Here is a 25,181-nt window from a genome sequence, read left to right as displayed (position 1 = left end):
AGTACAGCCTGCGCGCATCCAGTGTAGACAGAACAACAAGATATACTTTTATCATCAGGGTTTTGATGAACAGAAGGATTGAAATATAAATATAAATTAGACCATAAACATGTTAATTATTTAATTTTTTTTTAAATATAAATATTTATTAACATCATAAAGGTTAATGTTTTAATGCACATCTTGATATTGCACACGCAAGACGGGGAATTAACATTGTTAGGCACATCATACTAACATACAATAAAAGCAAGATTGGAAATGGAATGGATTCTTGAATTTAACAAAGCTATAAATCAGGACAGCACTAAAATAGTAAATATTTTGACATAGGAGCACGGGCGTAGATCACGCTGGGGCAAAATCAGTAAATCAGCTATATTAGGATGATTTCTGAAGGAACATGTGACACTCTAGACTGGGGTAATGATGCTAAAGATTTAGTTTTGATCACAGGAATATTTTAAATATATTCAAATATAAAGCAATTATTTTAAATAGTAAACATTTCACAATATTATTGCTTTTGTTGTATTTTGGATATTCTTAAAAAAAGAAGCTATATATCTTCTAAAACTAAGGGATATGTTAATTTTTATTTATTTTTTCAGCTACAAATGGAGGTCAATGACACTGGAGGCCTCACACATTCAGGTTACAGTTGGTAACTTTTGTTTGCTTCTTATGGATCCTTAAAAAAAAAAGAAAAAAAAAACGAAATCATACTGACCCCAAACTTTTGAACGGATTTTACATTCATTAACATTTTTTTTTTCTCTATAATTCTATATCTGTATTATATTGCATTATTTAATTTTCTGTTTGTATTATATTTTTGTTACATCGTATTTTATACTGTACTGGTTTTGTTATCAGCCAAAACTCTATATATTGCTATATCTATATATTAGGATACTAGACGAAACTAAAATCTGACAGGATTTGGTAAAGAGACTGGGTCCAATATTCATGGTTGGAGATTCAATCTAACAAAACTAAAATAAACTTGACACACATCTTTTCTCTCCTGTACTTGCCATCGAAACAGAAAATGTCTGCATTTAAAACTGACATCTTACCATTTTTGTTTGAATAAAGTTGGTAATTTATTCTTTAATTTAATTTTAAAGTGGCATTTCCCCATAGAGTAGATCACCCCATTAATTTGTGCTGGCTCATAAAAAGACCCAAAATTCTGCTAATATACAGGTTTACAGTGTATTTTCAACATTCTCTTGAATAGAGCAAAGCAACACTTCAGCCAGTGTAAGAGGTTTTCAGATTTCACGCTTGCATATAATTAGCTGAGGTATGGGGTGGTGGAGGGGATGCTGATTAACAGTCAATGGATAGAGGTAAGTCAGCGATATTTATACTTTGGGATTGATTACTAGATTGTGCTCCACCTGTGTTGATTAGGCTAAGTATCTGACACGCTCCTCCCGAACCTTGTTAACGAAAACATCATTTAATTTCATTGATACCAAGTTAATAATAGTATTTTAGCCAAAATGATGGTACTGCAAAAGAGTAAGGATTAATGATAAAAAAAAATAACAAGTGTAAATCATATTTGAATTTCCTTTGTCAACATTTATTATAATCCTGTCATGCAATATTAACGGGTTGAATGATGCATGACAGTTGGGTAAAGTTGTTTAAAAGTTAAATGTGATTTCAGACATACAAAACTTAGTGGAAAAAAATATAAATTTTTTCTATCAAAACCTTTATTTAAAACCAAGCTAAAATGACACAAATCATACAGGCTGTATTACCAAGCTTAAGTGTAAAAACATTTTCTCCTTGCTGGATCATTATAGCTGTCTCAGACATGTCCTCTTATGATACCGATAGACTATACACATGGCTACCCTAAAGTGTTTAAGTAGTGGAGGATGCTAAATATATATTCTCATGTATGCATATCCTGGTTGACCTGATATTTCTCTGCAATGTCAGTTGTGGTCAGGCTCTCTGTGCTGATGCTTGGCTGGAAACACCAGGGCCTTTGTCTGTGATAACAAAATAATTCCTTCCTCTCTGAGTGATAGCTGACAATAGCGGAGTGACTGGACCTTCAGCCATGCCTGCCAAAAGAAAAATAAGTACTTTATTAACTGCAGTGAAGCAGAAAACAGTGCTGAGGTTCTGACTGAGAAGCATAGGCAATTTCTGTCAACTCTCACCTGAAGCAACACAGTGACGCAAGGAGTCTAGCAGACTGCTGCTTGAGAACCTGACCACCCCTCTGAAGAACTCCTCTCTGTCACTGAGGGTGTGGTTGCCATTTCCCCTGTACCTTGTCTCAAGCTAAGAGAAAAAAAGAGGATCCATGTAGTAAAGCCCATTTATAAATGCCAAAAAGTTTGTTTAGGCTATCTGTTGTGGTTAATTGAGATGCAATATGTAATTGTATGTAACAAGACTAATGAAATTCAATTTAAAGATGGTTACGTGAGATCAGAGGTTTACACACTCACTCTATACACTGCTGTCTCTAGCTTTGGTGTAGGACCATGTCCAAATGCCTCACAGGACATCTGATGCCTCATGTCTTCATTGCCACTGTGTTCTTTTCCAATACAGGGATCTGTAAAAAGACCAACAAAACTACATTTAGATTATTTATAGTGAAGTTAAAGGATACATCACATCTATTTGCTCACTGCTTTTACAATAGCAAAGCATTGTGATGAATTTAAATAAGAATGTTTGCTAACTCAACACAAAGAACAGTGTTCTTCTGAAGCTTTATGAAGTTTAATGTGGACAATCTTCTATGAACAATTTTTATTACAGATTTGGAATAGGATTTAAATCTGATTTCTGACTGGAATACTCGATTTTGGTTATAAACTTAAATCTGTGTTTCTGATTTATGCCTTGGCTCATGATCCTGTTAGAAAGTGAACCCTAAAGCTCTCATTGTGAATTAAAACATGTTTTCTGTAGAGTCTTATTTCTTTGCGGAAAGAGATTGTTCATATTTATCATTTTTGATTCTTAGGCATGTAAGAAACACAAAAATAAAAACAGGTACATACGAGATAGAAGGGTGTTTCTTTCCTGTAGGATCCTTGAGTGTGCATTTGGAAAAACCTATCAGTAAAAAATAAGCGTTAAAAACATTATAAAACAAAATAAATAAAATAAGTTTAGTGTTTGTCATGTAAGAAATGCCATTTACTACAATAATAATAAAAAAGATTTAGAAAAAAACAAAACAAAAAAAACTACGTAATTCATTCTAAAATTCACATTGCAACAATATTTTATTTCTCCAATATCTGTCCTTGATGCATTCTTGACATTGACACATTCTGTGACTACACAACTCAAATCACATTAGGAAGTGGTCAGGGTATGTACTGTACAAAACAAACGGAAATTGTCATGTTTGGTGGATTAAAAGTGTGGCAGTGAATAAGCAGTGTTTTGTAATAGTGAACATGTCTACTACTGCAGACATTGTGGCTGGACAGCAAGTGGAACAAAAAGTTTAATTTCAATTTGTGTGTGAGTGCAAAAAAAAAAAATTCTACAAAAATTTCACATACAAATTCATAAAGCTATTTAAAAATTTATAAAATTAAGCAACACATTTGGATTTGCCTACAAGCTGCCACTTGGAGAGCCCGGTGGGTTACCTGCTGGTAGCGTCTCAGAAGTAACTCCCTCATTGCAGTGAGACTCCTGGTGCTCAGGTGTCCATCCTTTATAGAGCCATGTTTAGTTGCCATTACTAATGCCTATGAATGGAAGTGAACACAAAAACATAAAATTTGATTTTAATTTTGGGGTGGGGGTATCAAGTTGCATCAACATCTGACTATATGCTAATAAACTTAGTTGAAACAAACATATCTCACACTAAAAGAGATGGCGAAGGAAGCCAAAAGGAGATGTGTGTGTGTGTGTGTGTGTGTGTGTATATTATATATATATATATATATATATATATATATATATATATATATATATATACATATATTATATATCAATCAAAGCTCACCTGACACAGAAATATCTTGTGTTTGGCCATGAGGTTGGATATAAACACATAGGAAGTGTGCAGGTGGTGCACAACATAAGTTGGCTTGAGGTGGTTGGGTTTGCTGAAGTTGTCTCCCCATGCAATCCGAATCCATATAGCCTCATCCTCATGTTTCTTCATCTTAATGGAAATCTTGAAAAGCAAAAGATTTTAGTTAATAGACTAATGAGTAATGTTATTTTGGATTTCTAAACTAAAAATGTTGAGTTGGATTTGAAAGCTTAAATGCAGAATGAAGTTGTGCCATTACATGCCGAACGACCCCATGCAAGTGTGCTTTAAACTGCTCTTTGAACTGTGTCAGATCTACACACACTGCATCATCTGTGGAGAAAAAGAAAAGGAACTGCTTCAGACAAGTAGGCCTATTTATTTCTATTAAAAAAGTCAAAACAACCAAACACTCATAGTGTACTAAACTTTGCTCATTGTACATTGCTTCAAAACAATTTAACAATGAAATGCATAAATAAAACACCCATACCCTGTGCTTCAGTAAGCTGACATGCATGCCACATGCCTTGATCGGGGTTTTCTATATGATCTAATGAGAGGGGAAAAAAGACGAGCTGAGTGAATTAATTCAGGTATGGGGACTGGTATTATTTACTTTTAGGTTACAATAAACACTTGTTAAAAAAGGCCATTTCACTCACACATCATTTCCAAATTAGTGATCTGCTTCAGGTTAAGACTGTTGTCCTGCAATAGAGTGAATGAGAGAGTGAGAGTGAGAGAGAGAGAGAGAGATTTGACACAATCATTTTAGTTAACATAAACTGAAGAATATCTACTCGCTGTCTGTTCTGAAAGGAGTCCTAACTTAAACCCAATTTTATAAAAAAAGAAAAATCCACCGTGTTGTGTTGCTTGATTACCTATTTTTCATCAGAAATGAATGACAAAATATTGCTCCGCAAATATAGAAGTCTGCTGGTTGGCAATTTAATATTACCGTTTGATGGACAACAATTAATCACGTTTCTGACTCTTTAAAACAAAAAGCTACAGCTTTCATGAAATCTGTCTAAGTAACTGGGTTTGGATTAAGTGACAGGAAACCGCCAAACACTGAAATGAAAATAGATTAATTTGAAATTTTAGTCTTAAAAAGTAAAGTTAATTTAAATTTTTTTGGATTCAAACAGTATGGAAATCGGCATCGACATAAATTATTAACACACACACACACACACACATACATATTATATATATATATATATATATATATATATATATATATATATATAATTTAAGGGATGTATCTCACCTCACAGAAGCTGGCGACAAGTTCCACTATCAACCATTTGGGTCTTGTGTAATCAAGGGCACAGAGCTGATCTGTAGATAAACAATTCCATTTCTTCAAAAGATTTTCTATATTTTTGTTCGGTATTCTCCGGATTACCCGACGTAGAACAGATCTGACTTGTGCGTCCATCGTGCGGGCGATGTTATTCGTTAAATTTTAATATAGATTATCGTCACATCTATCGCATTTTACCATAGACTGTATAAAAACACACGTTCAAAATAAACCGCCAGAATTCTGAACCGGAAGTAAAGCACATGGGCAATGACATAAAAGTATTTTATGCAACAGAACAAGTGCATTCAAGTCCTACCTAAACGATACTATTCGAGGTTGAAAGCGAGTTGATGACACAATTTAGTTTACTAAGTTTATTTAGTCTGTTCACAGCAGGCGAAGTGAAGCGTTCTGAACCAAAGTTTCATTACTTTACTCGAAGCTTAACAACACGGTTTTATGTTGTGGCCATCTAGTGGTCATAAAAATAAAACTGATTCTACAACTGATTCTTTGTTTTCAAATTATAACTTGCTTAGCAAAAACGTACACGGACCTACTTGTCTTTTATTTACGTTTCAACTTATAACACAAAATAAAACAATGCACAGAAATTCAACTAGTGACTGTTAATGAGTGAGTCATTGAGATTCAACTAATTCATTCAGAAACAAAGCATTTGACTGTGTTAATGAGTGAATCACTGAATTATTTTTTTCAACCGATTCGTTCAAAAAGCTGATTTATTCAATAAGTAAACACTGTCCATAGAGATGTAAAGCAGAGCTGTGATCTTTGTTTGGAACTATTTTAATTAGCAAAATTAGCAAAAACAAGCAATATTATGTCTAAGAAGTAAGTCACTTATTGCTTTACTGAACTTATAAAATGATTATTGAATGAGTTCATGCTGATATTTGCAGAAAAATTGTACTATTTGTGTGATATAGATTAAGTTAACTATATTAAATTATATAAACATAAAAAAGTATACAGAAGCATTTTTGCTGTCTACATTTTAGAATGCCTGGAATTTTAAGTTTTAATAGACTAATAAATAACGTGGGTGCACTCTTGTGTGATTTGGTGATACACTTGATAATGTCAGATCTGTATCGCTGTATCGCACACCCTGACTCGCCTTAAGTGGGAAATGAATAACTTGCGGTTGTGTGCGCACTTGTTTGCACATGAGCAAAGGTGTTTTTAGGAGTCTAACCTGCAGACACCAGACCACTGATTCGTAAAACCTGCTTTCCTGTAGTCCATGTTCTTCTGATTTCTGACTATTTTGTAGTAAAGAATATGCTTCAGGGAAATGTATCAGAGTAAAAGTTTACATTACTTTTCAGAAGTGAGGGGGACAGAATTACACACACACACACACACACACACACACACACACATATATATATATATATATATATATGTATAAAACATTACAATATAACATTTCTGTAATCTATATAGCCTACAAGTCAACAGTTTTTAAACAGTAAGATTTGAAATGTTAATTAATTTATTACAGTGTTCGTGTGGCTCAGTGGTAGCATTGCATTTTCAGCACAAAAGGTTGTGGGTTCAAATCCCAACAAACAAATGTTTGGTAAAAAAAAAAAAATGTTATCCTGACGTATGTATGTTTTTTTTTTTTTTTTTTTAATAAAAGCATCTGCTGAATGCATAAATGTAATATTCCTGTGATCAAAGGTGTATTTTCAGCATCATTACTCCAGTCTTCAGTGTCACATCCTTCAGAAATCATTCTAATTTGCTGAATGATTTGCTAAATATGCTGATTTGCTGATTATCAATATTTAAAACATGAGTAATTTTTTTTTCAGTAGGCTATTCTTTTTTGAATAGAAGGATCCAAAGATCAGCATTTATGTGAAATAAAAAGCTTTTGCAACATTATACACTATATCATTCAAAAGCTTAGAATATGTATAATGTTTTTATTTTTTGGAAAATAAATTATAGAAATGAATACTTTTATTTAGCAAGGATTCATTTAAATTGATCAGAAGTGATGATAAAGACATGATCATTTTACAAAAGATTTCTATTTTTGATAAATGCTGTTCTTCTGAATGTCCCCCGCGTAATATACGCCCCTGGCTGTGTGTCATATAACTTTCACTTAAGAACAAAAGTAAAAAGGTCATCAACATTGTTTATGAGGACAGGAATGAAGAGCAAGTAAAGCATCTCTGCAAAATATACAGGTGTATTTCAATAAATTAGAATGTTGGGGAAAAATTAATCAAGAACACAATAGTAATCGTGTGCACGTTTTAGTAACATTGAGGGAACAAATTAGTAAATCGTGCGCAAAATTTATTTATTTTTTCTTGCATGTCATGTTAAGGCTCCGTAAATTGTGATGATTTTGGCTCACATTTAACAAAAATCTCAAATTAGAATATGGTGACATGCCAATCAGCTAATCAACTAAAAACTAAACTAAAAAATATTTTTTCATTTATAAATATTATATTGTTCTTGATTGTATATTATTATTATTATTATTTATTTTTCTGTTTTATTTTCTAGTTTGTCTATTTATTTTGCTTAGTTCTTATGTTTTATTTTCATCCTTGCAAGCAAAATCCTAATCCACATTCCAGCCCAATCGGTGGCGGTAATGCACCTCTAAGTTAGGTTGCCAACCGCCAATAAACACAAAAGAAGAAGAAAAAGAAGCCAATGCAAGACGCCGCGCCACACACATGATGTAATGATTAGTTGGATATTGTGTGTGCTTTTTTTTTTAAAAAACGCATCATTGCATTACAAAGTAAATAACGGACATGTCTGAGAGACCATCAAATATTAATGAGCAAAATACTTTTCTGATATACTAAAAACGTGAATGTCACTCTGTAAACACGTGAACTGTGCTGCCCTTCACGAGCGACAGCAGAGCTGTCAATTCAACCTCTGTTCTCGGATGAACCGTCTTTAAGAGCATTGGTGAGCTGATATTCCTTAAGAACTTTAATGTGTTATTGACTGCTTCTGCTTATGTAGGAGTGACGGAGAACAGTTCTACGAAGCAACAATGTTTCTTTATAAACAATCGTATACAAAAGATTTGTACAGTTTACATAATCGAAAACGCATTCTTGATAGTATAAAGTGTGATATCAACACGAAACCAATTAATTAAAAAAGGTAATGAGAGTGTACTTGAATCACTTTTCTTACTTCATTAAATATCATGCATTTAAAATAAAATGGCCACACTTTTTCCCCAGTCATTAACAAAAGTTCTCTCAATACAGCACCATATATGGGACTGTTACTATCTCTTTTTTGAAAAAGGGTCCTCAAGGGAATTCAGAAGGTGTTCAGATAAATTTTCAAGGTATGTTTCATCCTTATGCTGTAATACTGATTTTTTTTTAAAATGTATATTAATAAATAATTTTAGCATAACTGGGAGATTTAGTTTCGATGATTACTCTGTGTAGTTGTAAATACACCTTGTAGAAGTAGTTAATTAATAATGACTTATTTTTATTAAAAACATTTTGATTGTACTAATGAACCAATGATATGGAAGCATATGGGAAGCAATATTCAATTTGGAATGTAATATGGAAAAAGACAATGCAATATGTAAAATGGCAATTCATTTCTGTATTTACATTTACATTTTCCAATACATTTGTGCAATGTTTGGTGCAAAATGAAAATGAAAATTAAATTACATCATTTTCATTTGCCATTTCATACACCAGTTTTAATACGTAAAATGAATACTAATTTTAACGCTTTATAAGTTGCAAAATTTAAATGAAAATGTATTACAGAAATGATAAGATATGTATAACATGTTTAAGCAAAAACTGTGGCAAAATTATCATTTAAATGCTATTTTTCTTAAATGCATTAACACTCACAGTCAAGACAGTTACGGTTGCATTTTCATTCAATGTCCCGCAATGAATGTAGCAAAATTCAATGTGCACATTGAAAATGCATTCCGAGCCGATCACGTGTCCGCCCCCTTCCGACACGTCAATCACTGCGTGAACAAGGCGGGGCTTGCAGAAGGTCAGAGACTCAAATCTCAATAAAGAGGATTCAAGTGAGAGAAAATGGACAAGACAGTTGGCCAGTGTACGTTTTGATCATTTCGGTTTATGGCTTCAATATTTCATTCGCACTTGTGGGCGGCGCTGAAGCGCTCCTTTCATCTGAATGGTCGAATCGCTCCACCTTCAACTCGGTCTTTTCATACTTTCAGGCAAAATAAGAGTCAGTGCGAGTGCGGCACTGTAATGTCTGAAATCACCGCTCACTGTTAATTAGCATAATATTTGAATCAGATGTAGCTGGGCACATAATTCGTGCTGCTGTGACTTGCAAGAGACCCCGTTCAATTATTTCTAGGTTATAGTATTGTATAAATATTGTCCCACTGATAAAAACAGTGCAAATAGTTCTGTCTCCTTGGATAACAGTGAAGTGGAAATAAATATAGTTAAATTTATTAAATAAAATTTTTGGGAAGGTAAGTCTGGCCAGTTATACAGCAACACGAGTCAGACGAGTCTGAAGATCTGAGCTGAATTTGGTGAAACATTAAAGTTCTAGTCTGTGTCAATTACTCTCATAATAAATAATAATAATGTTACCCGTATTTTTCAGTATAAGTTGCATCAGTCCAAAAATACGTAATGACGAGGAAAAAAACATATATAAGTCGCACTGGACTATAAGTCGCATTTATTCAGAACCAAGAGAAAACATTACCGTCTACAGCCGCGAGAGGGCGCTCTGGGGTAGGCTACAGGAGCACTGAGCAGCATAGAGCTAATTTTACTATTTTTATTTCAGAAATGTAACTATATTAATTTTTACAATTATTTATTAATGTCACACATGCATACCTAGTGCCTTATGACTTAAAATATGAGAGTGGTAAATGTTACAGACATGGAACTGTTCAGTCTATTATTGATTTTTATTTCCACTTCACTTTTATCCAAGGAGACAGAACTATTTGCACTGTATTTATCAGTGGGACAATATTCATACAATACTACAACCTAGAAATAATTTGCAGGTCGCAGCAGCACGAATTATGTGCCCAGCTACATCTGATTCAAATATTATGCTAATTAACAGTGAGTGTAGTTTCAGACATTACAGTGCTTCACTCGCACTGACTCTTATTCTGCCTGAAAGAATGAAAAGACAGAGTTGAAGGTGGAGCGATTCGACCAAACAGATAAAAGCATCGTTTCTGCTCCGCCCACAAGTGCTAATGAAATATTGAAGCCATAAACTGAAATGATCAAAACGAACGTACACGGGCCAACTGTCTTGTCCATGTTCTCTCACTTGAATCCTAATTTTGCAATGTATTGGAAAATGTAAATGTAAATACAGAAATGCATTGTCATTTTACATATTGCATTGTCATTTTGCATATTACATCCCAAATTGAATATTGCTACCCATATGCTTCCATACAATGATAGAAAATGGTTTGAAATTTGGAATCAATACAAAAGACATCTGTGGCCATCTGCTGGTCAAATTATTGATGACAGGTAGCAAGCTGTCGTGTCCTACTACGAGAAGCATAGATATATAGATATATGAACAAACGTTATACTGTAACTGATTAACTTATTTGAAAATTTAATTAAATGGCTTAATACTAATAAATGTTTTCTGCTGTTGCAGGTAAGTGTTCCAAATTTCAGAGGATTATAGAATGAGTGATGGGATGGGATGGGGAGGCTGTAGTATCCTTAATTTCATGTCAAATTTCTTAATTCGATTTAAGATGTGATAGACTGATATCAGTGGCCTGGAATGATAATCAAGATCAACCTATATTTGACAGTTTCTCCTTTATTCTTTTCTTTTTTTTTATCAGCATTGGCAGATAAATGAGCTTAATTTACAGAAGTGTGTCTGCTTCGTTAATGAATAATGCACAATGCACATTTTCTGATTTCAAATACGTTTGAGCGAATTTAAATCAAATGGATAGTTCACCCAAATCTAAAATTCTACCATTATATAAGCTCATTCATGTTGTTCCAAACCCATAAGACTTCCATTCATTTTCAGAACACAAATGAGGATATTTGTAATTTTCTCTAATTATTTAAAGTGCATAACAGATTTATTAGACCATCACCACTCAATATAATGTATGTACCACAGCTGCCCTAAAGTAACAGTTTTGGTGATTATCAAAATATTTATTAATAAATGTATGGTTTTACAAGAAAAGGTAAAAAAAAAATGGAAAAGCACTTTATTATGATTTTTTTTTAACATTCAGAGGCCCAGTTACAGTCAATAACAACAAAGACTGTATAAAAGTACATAAAAACAATGCCACTAATAATGCAAGCTGTTATCAAGGACAAAGGAGGCCATAAAACATATTATGTTTTTTTTGGTTATTATGTGGTAATAAATACTTTGAGTTATTTCAGTTTGTTATTTGCCTAATAAAAGTAAAATGTAATAAAATGAAAACGTTTTGACAGATTCGAAAATTCATGGATATTTTATCATTACAAATAAATAAAAACATTTTAATGCAAGGGTGAATCTACGATTTTATCCACTGTGGGACTCAGACCATTAGATAAAAAAAAAAAATACATTTAGATAGATACAAAATAAACTTTGTAGTGCTTGTGAAAATATCAATTAAAGCTAAGTTACTTAGATAAACAGCAAGTGGTTCTCTATTTTTCTTTTATTATTTAATAGGGCTGTGACGGTGGCAGATTTTTACCACCGCGGTGGTAATGGACCAACTACCGCTATATATATAGGTCTATATATGTATATGTGGGTCCTGTAGTTGTACATAATGATTACAAATTTTGTCAAATTTTTAAAAAGGTTTTTATTTAATGAAAAAATAGCCTTATTAAATGAATTATTTATAAGCTTTTTTTCCCCTTCTTGCTCCTGAATTGGAGGACTTTTGTTCAATATTGATACTTAAACAATATTTTCTAAATGTGCTTTTGTTCTGAAAACTTGGCTAGTTACACCAGTAGGTAGTAGCAAGCCCTTGTTTTGATAAATGATTTATTGAATTGAATCAAATTTATTGAATCAAAATGGCTGATTCAATTAGAAACAAAGCAAGCCTGTGTCCCAGTGTTCATAATATCCATCCTAAATTCTATTTGAAATTAGTCATTTTCAATACTATTTTGGGTAGATAGGCTGGATAGTATGCAAATTGGAACTTAGGGAAAGTGTCCATCTAAATGGGCAATTGAATCCCTTGCTCACTTGATTCATTTAAAAACTGATTCATGTGTGCTTGCGCAAGTAGGCCTACTGATATTTAGATGTACATTGCTTGTGCAATGAATATAAAAATTTAAAAACTCATACATGGGTATTTTTTCTTTAATTGCTTGAATTATAATGTTATTTTACTGGTATTCTAATAAGCTTCATTGAGCAGTGAATGCTTTTGGACTCCTAAGATGTGTTTTTGTTCGGTTTTTACATGGTCGATGACTCGATAATGTCAGCTCTCGTTAGGGCTGCACGATATTTGGAAAAAATGACATAGCGATATTTTATTTTTCTGCGATATATATTGCAATATTTTTTCTTACAAACAAAAATGGGGTGAGCACACTTACATTCTCATTTCGTGTTGTTTGAAAACGGCTCGCTCTCTCTCTGTCTCTCTCTCTCTCTCTCTCAATTCAATTCATATTGCTTTATTGGCATGACATACAAAGGTACATATTGTAAAAGCATTGTACATAGCAGAATAGAAACAAACAAAACAAAAATACATATATATTCATAAGAAAAAAAAATTACATCCAAAATAAATCCATATACATTTCTATAAACATTGATGGTACTTCTAATGTACTCTCTGTCTGTCTCTCTGGCGCGCGCGCGCTCTCTCTCTGTCTCTCTCGCGCGCGCTCTCTCTCTCTCTGTCTCTCTCGCGCGCGCTCTCTCTCTGTCTCTCTCGCGCGCGCTCTCTCTCTCTCTGTCTGTCTCTCTAGCGCTCTCTCTCTCTCTGTCTCTCTCGCGCGCTCTCTCTGTCTCTCTCGCGCTCCCTCTCTCTCTGCCCTGTTAAACTTGCATGTGGTTTTCAGTCCTGTCAATTATAAACTTTCACTCTATGATGGTTAAGCTGTGCAATTAATCCGCGAATCACACTGTCAAGGGCAGGGGAGTAGCTGGCCCGTACAGTTAATGAATAACGGATCAACTACGACAGCCTACATCGCACATCCTGCGATGTGACTATCGTGGATTCGTACATCGCGATATCGATGCTTAAACGACACATCGTGCAGCCCTAGCTCTCGTATCATCTTTCAATCCCTCAAAATTACACATACAGCAATAATTATGTCGGGGGGATGTTTTTAAATTCTAATGTAAAATCATACCTTTTCTGTTGTCTTCTTTTTAAAGAAATTAAAATATTGCGCTCGATCTATTTTGCGCGAAAAAAACATGCTTTTGCTTGTGCACAGCTTGTTAAAGAACTATAGTTATAATTGGCTAATCGCCATATTCATTATTTAAAAGTTGATTTTATCATTTAATTTGCATGATAAGTTTGACATAATACACATTATTTATCCAAAGGGGATGGTGGGGGGGGGGGGGGGGGGGGGGGGGTTTACTGAGGGGATGCTTCTTTGTCGTCTTCCCCCCCCCCCCCCCCCGAATTACCCCTCAGTTCGAGCCCTGGTTCTTGATAAAGCTTGATAAAGTTTCTACTCGCTGTCCCTGCGAGATGGTCCTCGGCAAAAATAAAAACAATAAAAAAAAAACTTCTGTTGGCCCCTTAGATGCATGTCCCCCCCCCTCCCCCGAGAAAATGTCTGGTATTGACTTGTTCGGCATTAGTGGGAATAGTGCTGTCACTTTTTATTCGATATTCGAATATGCATTCGAACATGACGTGAAATATCTGTAATCGAACTATAAATAAAATATCAGTTTTTTTAAAATGCCATGTGTAGCGCATTTTTTACAGTCTATATGGATTGGACAGTTTGTTTTTTTATTTTATTCTTTGCCATCTTATCCAGTAGAGGGCACTCTAGACGTATTAGACCGCAGTCATTAAATGAAAAGGCGTCATGCCTCAGACTAAAAGGCTTCAGTCATCGAACAAAACGGCATCGCGCCTCGGGACTGAAAAGCTTCAGGTCTCAGGAAAAACGACGTCAGGTGTCATGTCTCATACAATTAGGCATCAGACGAAACGGACTCAGGTGAAGTATCGCGTTGCCCCGCCCCATGTGGCGTCACACACACGCCGTTCAGAGGAAGTGGTATATAATGGTTGATTGATGGCAAAAGGAGGTAAGCAGTGTCTGATATATTATATTTTAACAGTTTTATTCAAATGTTACACTAATTAAGTTATATAGGGAAGAGAACATGCATTTCGAGAGTCAAGTATGCACGTTTAAAAAGTTAGTTAGCCATATTGCAACCAGCGAGCTTTTATTTTGGCAAAGTAGTAAAATTACCCTTACGAAAAATAACCATGGTTTTACTAATATATATATATATATATATATATATATATATATATATATATATAAAACACCAGAACGCGATACTCCACCTGAGTCCGTTACGTCTTTTGCCTTTTTTCTTGTCCGTTTCATCTGATGCTTAATTTTATGAGACCTGATGTCGTTTTTCCTGAGACCTGAAGCTTTTCAGTCTGAGGCGCGATGCCGTTTTGTCCGATGACTGAAGCCTTTTAGTCTGAGGCATGACGCCTTTTCATTTAATGACTGAGGTCTGAGGATGTCCTAAAATGTACACCGTACTAGCTAGTAGCCAGGCACGTGTGTTCTTAATCCAGATCAAGTTGATAGACTGGTGTTTCTTGCAAACAATATTAAGAAATTAATTAGGCTAGGCTATATGCCTTACTCCTGCTGCTGTTTGTGCCTGTTCTGAATGTTTTTTGTTGTTGTTTTTTTTTATTCATTTAGCCTTATGTTGTGGGATATGCATAGTGGCACTTTATATAAGTTGATAACCTGCTGTTTCAAACATTAAGTAAAAAATCCATTAGTCTACGGTGTTTTTTTTTTTTATGCGGGGGGTGGGGGGCTTGGGGCACATAGATATTCGAACATATTCGAATACATTGCATGATATTCGATATCCGTTCGAATTTGATTTTTCTCAAAAGTGACAGCCCTAAGTGGGAACGCCCTCAAAAACGTCATAACCGTTTATGCCGTGGGGAAAAAACAAACCATTTGAATTAACGCACATCTTTACTTTTTATGAAGATTTCTGAAAAGTTATAATAAATAAAATAAAAGTAATAAATAAAAACTGATCTGAAGATGTATTTGACTGATAAACAGACGGACTACCGGATGGTAGCACTGAGCGGGTAGCACAGATAGGATACACTACTTATTCTGCAATACACAATCCCCTACGAAAATTAGACATGGTATTACTATAGTAAATGTATAGTAGGCTATCCAGTTTTTTTTTTGGTGTTTTCATTACCAGTTATAGCCTATAACCACAGTTTTACTACAAATACCATGGTTAAGCTATGGTTAGTGTAGCAAAACATTGTTTTTACCTTGGTTTAACTTATAACCAATAACTGTTTTTTTTCCCCGTATTTTATATACAAATTTTCATGTTATGTTTATTTTATGGCATGTATTTGTGCAAATGATTAGGCAGCCGCAGCACACAACACACAGAATAACGCTGCACATTTCAAGGCACTTCAGTGGACCTTAATGTTACCTGTTTTGTCAATGTTACAAATATTTTTAATATATCAATAATAAAGTATTACAGGCTTTTAGTCAAGTCTTTATCACTTTATTACAATTAAGCAAAACAAAATGTCAAATGTTTACTTTTCACAAGCCGTATCGTTCTCATATAGGCTTGTAGTAAGCGGCCTCTTGCTCCATTAGGTAACAGAAAACGACGCGTACGTGTGTGTGTTAACTGGGCGCGTTGACACACGCAACCACACGCCTACAGACATATTTAGCTGAGCAAGCCAAATGAAGCGAGCAAAAAGAAGGCCAATTTCGACAGAAAGGGCAACGAAGTTACTTGCAAAATATGTTACAAGGTATTAAAATGAAGTACAATAGTTGTGCAAGTACAATGCTGTTTCGCTTGCGACGCAAAAATCCACAAGCAAATGAAAGGAATTTCCCAAAGCTGGTCACTCTAGCAAGACGTTAACTCTTTATTCCAGGGACATCTGTGCTATCGGAGCGGGTGCGCTCCAGACTAACCCCTCATCACATCATGACATGCTACATTATTTAAATAAAAATAGAAAAAAATTATCGCGACTGAAAATATTATTATTATATATAATTTTTTTATTGTGCGATTAATTGATTTATCGACTATCACGGCAGCCCTATATGTTGCTCTGTTGAGTGGCAGAAATGATTTTATGTAGGCCATTCTGAGCCTACACCATGCTTTTCCAGTGAGGGGGAAAGGACTGTTATCCTCCACGCCGACTGTGCCCACACAGCTATGCGCGACACCGAACAAGTCAATGCCTGATTACCATTTTACATGTATATATATATATATATATATATATATATATATATATATATATATATATATATATATATAGGTGGTGTCAAAATGAATACGTTAACATGGGCGATTATTTTTTTCCGTTTAACCATAGTTTAACCAAAAATTATACCACCCCCCTCGCAGTTGTCATGAAGGGCAAAATTAGCTTTTTAGACCAAATTCATTTTTTGAACCAGGCTGTAAACGTTAGTTGGGCATTTTGACATGGGGAGTCTATAGCCCCTTTCACACTGCACATTGGACCCGAAAAATTGCCGGAAGATTGCCAGGTCGCCTTCTGAGTGAATGCAAACACGTCCCAGGATTGATTCCGGGATTGATCCCGGGTCGGAGACCTAGTTACATTGCCGGGTTCAATCCCAGAATGAGCGCTGTGTGAACAAAAGCCAGAACTAATGCCGTAAAGGGTGTGACATAGTGATGACGCATGTTATCGCACTTCTCTTGTACCAGTTGTTTGAAACTGTAATGAACCAGAGATCAGTTAGTTCCTCACTTTCACATTCCGCAGCCAGCCTCTAGTGGCCAGTAGATGCGGCGGTGTAGACACTAGCTGGGTTTCCAGCCAAAATTGCGAATTGAATTCATGCGCACAATTGGAATATCGCACAAAACATTTACGAACAAGCACAGTTTCCATCCAATGAGTTAAAGAGAACAAAATTGTCCCTTCCTGATAAACTGGCACTATACATCACTAAGAAAAGTAGGAGAAGCTACTGAATATAATATATTTTTTAATATAATAAATTACTTGCACCTCAGAACAAGCAGATGAAACACAATGAATGTGGTTATTGCTTTCGGAGGTGGATGCTGCTGTTTGAGAACGCAGTCGTTTAACAGTTCTGGGAGGCATACAGAAATACTTTGATACTTGATTTCCAAATGACCATAACAACATTTTAGATGCTGTGGAACAAGATCAGTCTGCTGGTTAGTCAGGTTTTACCACCCCATAGCGCAAAGCCACATGACTGTTTTGATGCGTTTGGAGGAATTTATTTGCAAAATACATTTCCAACTCCCATTATTTGCATTAACCCTTTTTCGTACAAGTCAAAAACAACCTTGAGTGAGCGTAAAAACTTTTTTGCGAATGAAGGCATTTTTATTTGAAATTCTGCGTTTCCATCACTCAATTCTGATGCGATACTTCAGAATGCTCATAAAAGCAGGGTGATGGAAACCCAACTATTGTTCACTTTTCCGCCGCCAAACAAGTGGTGGATTAACACCTCACCTGCACTCGCTCTCTTTGAAATGGGAATTGTTGCCACATTTCTTGTTAACATCTTTCATTTATGGCTGTCTCATTTGTATTTGGCCAGTTTGGAGAAAGCATCACCAAACCTGATCAGCCAGGCGTTTGCGATTACGAGAACTTGTACAGACACAGATGGATAACATGAATGGAGATGGATTCAGATCGGCGATGTAGTATTTGGTTTCCCAATAAGGTCCATCGCCCAACAGAAATATTTTATTTTTGCTGAATGCATAAACTGTGTATTTTCCTGCAATCAAACCTGCCAATCTAAAGGAAACATTGTGTATGGCGTTTGATGAAATACGCTCAATATGCAAAAATGAACTTAATTTGGTATTTGAGTGCTGTCTGAGAGATGGTTTGCTTGTGTGCATGCTTCAGGTGTGTGTGCACACAGAGATGATCTATAAGAGCAAAAGAGTACCTTTTTTTTTTTTTTTTGGCAAGTGAAAGTTTCATTTGCATTGACTTTAAATGGATGGATAGTAATTTTGAGAGAATATTAAACATATCTTAAATTGTGTTCTGAAGATGAAGTGAAGTCTTATGGATTTAGAATGACATGAGAGTAAACATGAGTTCATTTTGGTGACATTTATTTTAATACTGTTTGAATTAGGGATGTCCCATGCATTTTTTAACTGATTGGTATTGTCTCTCCTAAGCCTGATCATTATTTTTACATCAGGTGCCATGACAGTGTCACACAGTAGGAGGCGATACGTGCCTTTTAAGTGGGTTTTCCAACCACCATTTAAAAAAAGATGCAGATCAAATGTACATGCGCGATGCTTGAGAACCAGTGAGGTCTGATCTAGTGTATTTGTTTTTGATGCACACTTTTGTAATGATCACTTAATAATATATCATTTACCTTTATCTACCATCAGACTATCTGAGACAACTTTATTATGCATTGCTTTGGGTTGCATCTTGCTTCAGATTTGACTGATAGGCTGGTGTTCTTGCACCTTGAGTTTCATGCTTTGTAATCTCCATTTTTTTCCCTTTATGTTGCAATTATTCTGTTTATTATACATAATATAGAATACAATTAATTTATATCAGTAGTCCCATATTCATAACTGTGACCACAAAGTCTGTTTAATATTGTTACGGGTTTACATCTACCAATGTCTTATACACAAACACACATATCTCGTTAGATACTCAATATTCAGTGACTCAGATTGGATCAGAGGCACAAAAACCTGATCAGCACATCCCTAATTTGAATAGTACTTGTGAAAACGTTTTAAGGGAATTAGATGTTTTACAAAAACATTTTGTTTAAAGATAGTTATTTATGCCTTTGTCCCACACACCATCATACAATTGGGATTATATGAATGGGCAAAGGCAATTGAGACAGCATAAATCCATAGAAGAAATAAGACAGCTTCTCCAAATTGCTTTGAATGCCTTACCTGCAAAGTACAGTACACAATGAAAAGTTTTAGGCACCCCCCCCCTTCTTCATGTTGTCCTGACTTTAATAATTATAGTTACCAGCAGGGGAAGTGTTGTCACAGCTTGCAAGACATACAGCCTTAACTCAAGATGCACTCGGATCTGTCACCCCATCTACATACTGATGAGTGCAATCAGCTAATAACACTTCTCAAACAGTGCCACAAGGAGGTATGGAACATACTCATGCAAATATGCTTTTCAGAGTTACATTTTCTCCTCCTCAATTGTACAATCCACAAACCATGCAGAAAAAAAAAAATTTGTGAATGAAACGAACCAAGAAATAAAATCTGTTATCGTTTATCTCATACCTTTAGCCTAATTTAATTTCAAACCTGTATGATTTTGTTCTGTGAGCCAAAAATTTAGTCAACAGAAAAATGTATATGTTTTAATAACTCATTTTTTGTTCCTTGGAAGAAAGTCATACAGAGAAGACAGGAGGCTAAGTAAAAAGATGACAGGATTTTATTTTTGAGTAAACTACTGTATTTCTTTAAATATCTATTAGATGCAAGTAGATGCTACTTTTTGGATTGTACCATTTCTTCTGATGTATAATTGTTTTCTGATAATTTGTCATAAAACTTGTGCACTAATTAAAGAGAGTGCAAAATGTTTATCTTGGTGTGAAAACAGGCTTCTAAGAAAAATAATGTCTGGCTCTGTCATTAGCATAATGTCCTCAGGTTCTTTGGCACATGCAATGATTTGGATCGTGCAATGCGGGTCTGTCTCAAGAAAGAGGTGAGTATGTGATTGTGTGGTGCTCATTGTGAGTTCCTGTAGCTTGAGAATGCACATACTGAATTCTTTATACCACTAAAAGTCACTTTGGATAAAAGTGACCATTTTCACCTGGTATTAATATCGCATTAGTAAAAATTGATTACAAATTATGATTACATTGATTAATTGATTACAAAATTATGTGCTGCTGTGTTTAGATGAGTAAATGTGTTTGTCCATGCAGTTTGTGTGTATTCATCGTACCTCGTGCAAATTAAAGGCATAGTTCACCTAAAAATTAAAATTGTCATCATATACCGGCGACTGTGATTTCACCAAGTACAACATGTTCCTGGATCAACATCCTTGTTGATCTTGGAACAACATTCCAATTAACCAATCAGAACTGAGGGATAACTTTTCAGGGAATATCTGTTTTAAGCCTGTTTTATACTTCTACGTCGAACCTACACCGTAGGCTATACGTCAGTTTTCATTTATACTTCTGTGTCATTGTCTGCGTCGACGTGCAGTACACATGCAAAACGCTAGTCTGCAGTGTCCACGGGCATGTTGCTGGTGTAACCTGCAGTACTACGACAAAAGCTGAGAAGCATTATATCCGTGATGGCAGCAAATAAATATCAAATAATTAAATCATTACTTAAAGCTACAAAAGGAGACAACAACTGAACAGGAGAAGATGGCATTCTTTTCATCTCCACAAGGACTTGTACTACGGCAGATCAACATTGGTTTTCGTGGACGCTACTGTTGTATAATGCTATTTAGTATAATACGTGTTAAGACACTTGTTCTTTGCTTTGTTTTATTTTATATAAGAAGGTGTAACATTAAAATATATTAAAGTGCACATAAACACACACAAAACTCAAGTACATACAGAGAGGGACGGATTCTAGCAGACCAATCACAGTGTTTGCAGTCCGCATAGAATTGACACGCTGTTAAGCAGTGTTGCCAACTTAGCGACTTTGTCGCTAGATTTAGCGACTTTTCAGACCCTTTTAGCGACTATTTTCCCAAAAAGCGACTAGCGACAAATCTAGCGACTTTTTTACAGACCTTATTTAGTCTCTGTGACTCTCCGGTACTGCCGCACGAGCTCTCTCTCTCTCCCAGCGCGCGCACACGCCTCTCTCTCTCTGCATCTGCTCTATTCAGCGAGCAGAGAGGAGCAGCACTTTCAGATAAAAAAAGATATTCTGTTGCTTCTAACTCTATTTTACATACAAGTATAGCCGAAATCACAGTACAACCATTGTCTTAATCTTATGTGTATGTGATTTCATTAGACAATGTCGTGAATCGGATTTTAGTGCAGAGATTAACATCTTTGAGAGCTGGTTATGTAGTCTTAATGGACCGCGTTTCAGTCATTATAATATTAATTCCGTCGTCGGATAACAGAAACATTAAAATATAAAAATAAAAAACTTTTTACTGAGAATTTTGGCTGCATTAAAATGCAGTACATGAGCACAGAAAGGGCAAGATAATATGACGCACTTACGTCATGAATATGCTAATTAGCATATGACGTCATCTAGCAGCATTTAGCGACTTTTCAGGCAGGGTTTAGCTACTTTCCATTGAAAGAAGTTGGCAACACTGCTGTTAAGATTTCTGGAGAGGTGCACGTCAGGCTACGGCATAGGCTACGGTTTAGGGTGTGCGTCTACGCGTAGGCTATGGCGTAGAAGTATAAATCAGCCTTTAGGCTTATGATCAGGGTTAGGTGCTTCTACAATCTTGTTACTCAGTTATCATTTCACACTAATTTTAGGATTAAATTATGGGTAGGGTTAGGTTTAAGGGTTGGGATTGTGTTTAGTCTTTATTTTTTAACGTTAATTTTGATCCTGGATCAATTTCATAGTCATGTCATTGTGGAACACATTCAACTCATCATTATAGGAAGCCCACTCTTCCCCTGTCGTGCATTCATAGTATTAATACCAGATAGAAACAAGGCCAAAGCATCTTCCATACAAATGAACATGTTTATTGTCAACACAGATGCTTGTTTTCAGTCTAGAATGTTTTTTGTTGTTGTTGTTGTTGTTTTGCCTGAGGCATTAAATCAGAAGATTTCTGAAATCAGTCTCTTAAGTAAAGCTTGAAATATGAATGCTCTGATTTGTCTAGCTGTTTTCATTTAAAATCATTTGCCTCTCTGTTTGTCCACACAGTACAAGGCAAAGAGGGAGCGCAGCAATGCCCATGCAGAAGAAATGAGACAGCGTTTAAAGGAACAACCAAAAGAGCATCCCTAGTATCAAACATCACCCCCAAAACTACTTCAGACATGCTCTAGCTTCTGGTGTTCTAAGGGTGCCTGGACACTTTAAATCTGAAATACTTTTCTGTGAGGATTAATGAATCATGAACCTTGCAGTAAATAAGGTTGTCTGAAGATTTACAATGATAGAGCTTGTACGTTTATTTAATAATGTTTAATTGCCGACCCTGAGCTGTATCCCAGATATGACCTACTGATCTGGAGAGTGGGTATGAAACAAAATTCCAAAATTGTGATTGATTAAATTCCGATGTAAAAATTAAATTTAAAAATGAACATTGTCTTAGCACATTTATTGTCAACTTGTCCACATGAATATATTGTTGTTTAGAGAAAAAAAGGGCCTGCATATCTAATCAGTTGAATTTAAGATATTGTCAGGTAGAGAAAAACAATATACTAAAGAGCCCATGTTAATTTAATTGAAGTTTAGAAATATCTTAAATATGTTCCAAAGAAATGTCACAAATGTAGTTTTTGCTTTGTTATTATGGGATGTAGATTGATGTGAACATTAAAAAAAAAAAAATAATAAATTGCATAAGGCTGCAACATGAAATGTGGCAAAAAAAAAATAAATAAATTGAAACATCATCTATACACCACCATACAGGGCCGGCCCGCGGTATAGGCAAATGCTAAGGGCGCCACTCATCCATAGGGGCGCCAGAATGAGTGAACGATGGAATTTTTTTTTTTTTTACATTTTTTTTTTTAAATAATAGGCTACTATTTAAAAACCATTAATTCGAAATACTACCAAATAAAGCAGAAAAAAAAAAAAAAAAGTCCGGCTCTTCAATCTTCCCCCGTCCATCGAGTGCTTGAAGTGCGTCAGAAACAGAGCGCGCGCACGATCAGTTGTTGGTAATTTGTTGTGTAGCGTGCCCGACGCCGCATCCAATGTAGACAGCACTTCTTTTGTTAACACAGCTCGTAGAAACGGGCCTGGCAGCTCGCGCCAGTTCTAGACACGGTGAAAGTTTCCTGATTGTGACGGAAGGCCGAATTTACATGACACATTATAAATGAGCATAGTCTGCGATAGATACAGTGCCAAAAAGAAGAGAAGAGGATAAAGACAGAGGTAAAGAGATGTAGTGAAAGAACAATTTATTGCATAGGAATAAGATACTATAATTTTACCTTAAAATTATAGTTATTTTTACCTTAAACTTAATGTTAGCAGTTGTTCTGAGTTCTGAGTCCCCAGACTGTGATTTTGTACAATCATGTCAGTTTTAAGACGCATTTTTATTATCACTTTTTTATTAATGTTTTACTCTACAGTTGTGCAGTTTTGGGGGGATACAGTACATGCCAAAAGTTTGGAAACATTACTATTTTTAATGTTTTTGAAAGAAGTTTGTTCTGCTCATCAAGCCTGCATTTATTTGATCAAAAATACAGAAAAAAATGTAATATTGTGATATATTATTACAATTTAAAATAATTTGTTTTCAGTTTATTATACTTTAAATTATCATTTATTTCTGTGATGCAAAGCTGAATTTTCAGCATCATTACTCCATTCTTCAGTGTCACATGTGACATCCGGTCTATCACATGATCCTTTAGAAATCATTCTAATATGATGATTTATTATGAGTGTTGGAAACAGTTCTGCTGTAATGTGTATGTGTGTATATATATATATATAAAACTTATTAAAGTTAATAAACTTATATATCAAAATATTAAGAAGTAATAGAAAAAGATTCCTGGCCAAAAGGTGAATTTACAGGTGTGATTTAAATTTAAAATTACACAAAATTTTCATTATTCATCATTAGTAGATCGAAACAATAAGTTTTCATAAATGTGGGCTATTTAGTGGTTGTTAGAATTTTATTTTTTTATTGTCATTGCACAGAGTACAGCAAAATTAAGTAGCAATCCTTGGTCTTATTCACACGTAACATCAAAAGTATTGGAACAGTATTAATTAAAAAGGTGCAGGATCTAATAGAAATAAATATACACAACAATATATATCTAAATTACGGCCTATGCTCTCACTCTCAATGTCAAATGCAGAAATGTTAATCCATGCATTTATGACCTCAAAGTTAGATTATTGTAATGCTTTATTGGGTGGTTGTTCTGTACTCTTAGTAAACAAACTACAGCTAGTCCGAAATGCAGCAGCAAGAGTTCTTACTAGAACCAGGAAGTATGACCATATTAGCCCGGTCCTGTCAACACTCCACTGGCTCCCTATCAAACATCATATAGATTTAAAAATATTGCTTATTACTTATAAAGCCCTGAATGGTTTAGCACCTCAGTATTTGAACGAGCTCCTTTTACATTATAATCCTCTACGTCCGCAAAACTCAGGCAATTTGATAATACTTAGAATATCAAAATCAACTGCGGGTGGCAGATCCTTTTCCTA

General features: G+C 35.0%; 2 protein-coding genes across 5 annotated transcripts; one reads left to right on the top strand and one right to left on the bottom strand.

Annotated features, from left to right (window-relative positions):
- Window positions 1–1,567: 1,567 nt before the first annotated feature.
- Window positions 1,568–5,735, bottom strand: cenpn (centromere protein N). The gene is made up of 10 exons (XM_059564777.1): window positions 5,328–5,735; window positions 4,714–4,759; window positions 4,542–4,601; window positions 4,308–4,381; window positions 4,016–4,189; window positions 3,651–3,752; window positions 3,048–3,102; window positions 2,484–2,593; window positions 2,190–2,313; window positions 1,568–2,090 (listed from the first exon to the last, which is right to left on the bottom strand). The coding sequence occupies exons 1-10, from the start codon at window positions 5,496–5,498 to the stop codon at window positions 1,969–1,971; spliced, it is 1,038 nt and encodes a 345-aa protein (XP_059420760.1). The 5' UTR covers window positions 5,499–5,735; the 3' UTR covers window positions 1,568–1,968.
- A 2,309-nt stretch (window positions 5,736–8,044) lies between these two features.
- Window positions 8,045–23,059, top strand: cmc2 (C-x(9)-C motif containing 2). Of its 4 annotated transcripts, none has more exons than XM_059564757.1 (5): window positions 8,045–8,342; window positions 8,654–8,736; window positions 19,774–19,899; window positions 20,407–20,478; window positions 22,674–23,059. In XM_059564757.1, the coding sequence occupies exons 3-5, from the start codon at window positions 19,819–19,821 to the stop codon at window positions 22,755–22,757; spliced, it is 237 nt and encodes a 78-aa protein (XP_059420740.1). In that variant the 5' UTR covers window positions 8,045–8,342; window positions 8,654–8,736; window positions 19,774–19,818; the 3' UTR covers window positions 22,758–23,059. The 4 variants fall into 4 exon arrangements, with proteins under 4 accessions (XP_059420740.1, XP_059420741.1, XP_059420742.1 ...); XM_059564758.1 differs by having other exon boundaries at window positions 19,771–19,899; XM_059564756.1 differs by having other exon boundaries at window positions 8,046–8,342; window positions 19,764–19,899.
- The last annotated feature ends 2,122 nt before the right edge of the window (window positions 23,060–25,181 follow it).

This window comes from Carassius carassius, chromosome 13 (assembly GCF_963082965.1).
Source record: "Carassius carassius chromosome 13, fCarCar2.1, whole genome shotgun sequence".
NCBI lineage: Eukaryota > Metazoa > Chordata > Actinopteri > Cypriniformes > Cyprinidae > Carassius > Carassius carassius.
Note: the sequence above shows the minus strand (reverse complement) of the source record. Positions and strands in the feature narration are given on the sequence as shown.

What these genes read in the sequence shown, in the direction of transcription:
- cmc2 (XM_059564759.1), top strand. Translation starts at nt 19,819, where the DNA reads ATGCACTCGGATCTGTCACCCCATCTACATACTGATGAGTGCAATCAG. An exon ending in TCAAACAGTGCCACAAGGAG is followed by an intron (nt 19,900 to 20,406) that starts GTATGGAACATA and finishes CTCTGTCATTAG; the next exon opens with CATAATGTCCTCAGGTTCTT. An exon ending in GGGTCTGTCTCAAGAAAGAG is followed by an intron (nt 20,479 to 22,673) that starts GTGAGTATGTGA and finishes TTGTCCACACAG; the next exon opens with TACAAGGCAAAGAGGGAGCG.
- cenpn (XM_059564777.1), bottom strand. Translation starts at nt 5,498, where the DNA reads ATGGACGCACAAGTCAGATCTGTTCTACGTCGGGTAATCCGGAGAATA. An exon ending in TCAGCTTACTGAAGCACAGG is followed by an intron (nt 4,382 to 4,541) that starts GTATGGGTGTTT and finishes TTTTCTCCACAG; the next exon opens with ATGATGCAGTGTGTGTAGAT. An exon ending in AAGAAACACCCTTCTATCTC is followed by an intron (nt 2,594 to 3,047) that starts GTATGTACCTGT and finishes GTCTTTTTACAG; the next exon opens with ATCCCTGTATTGGAAAAGAA.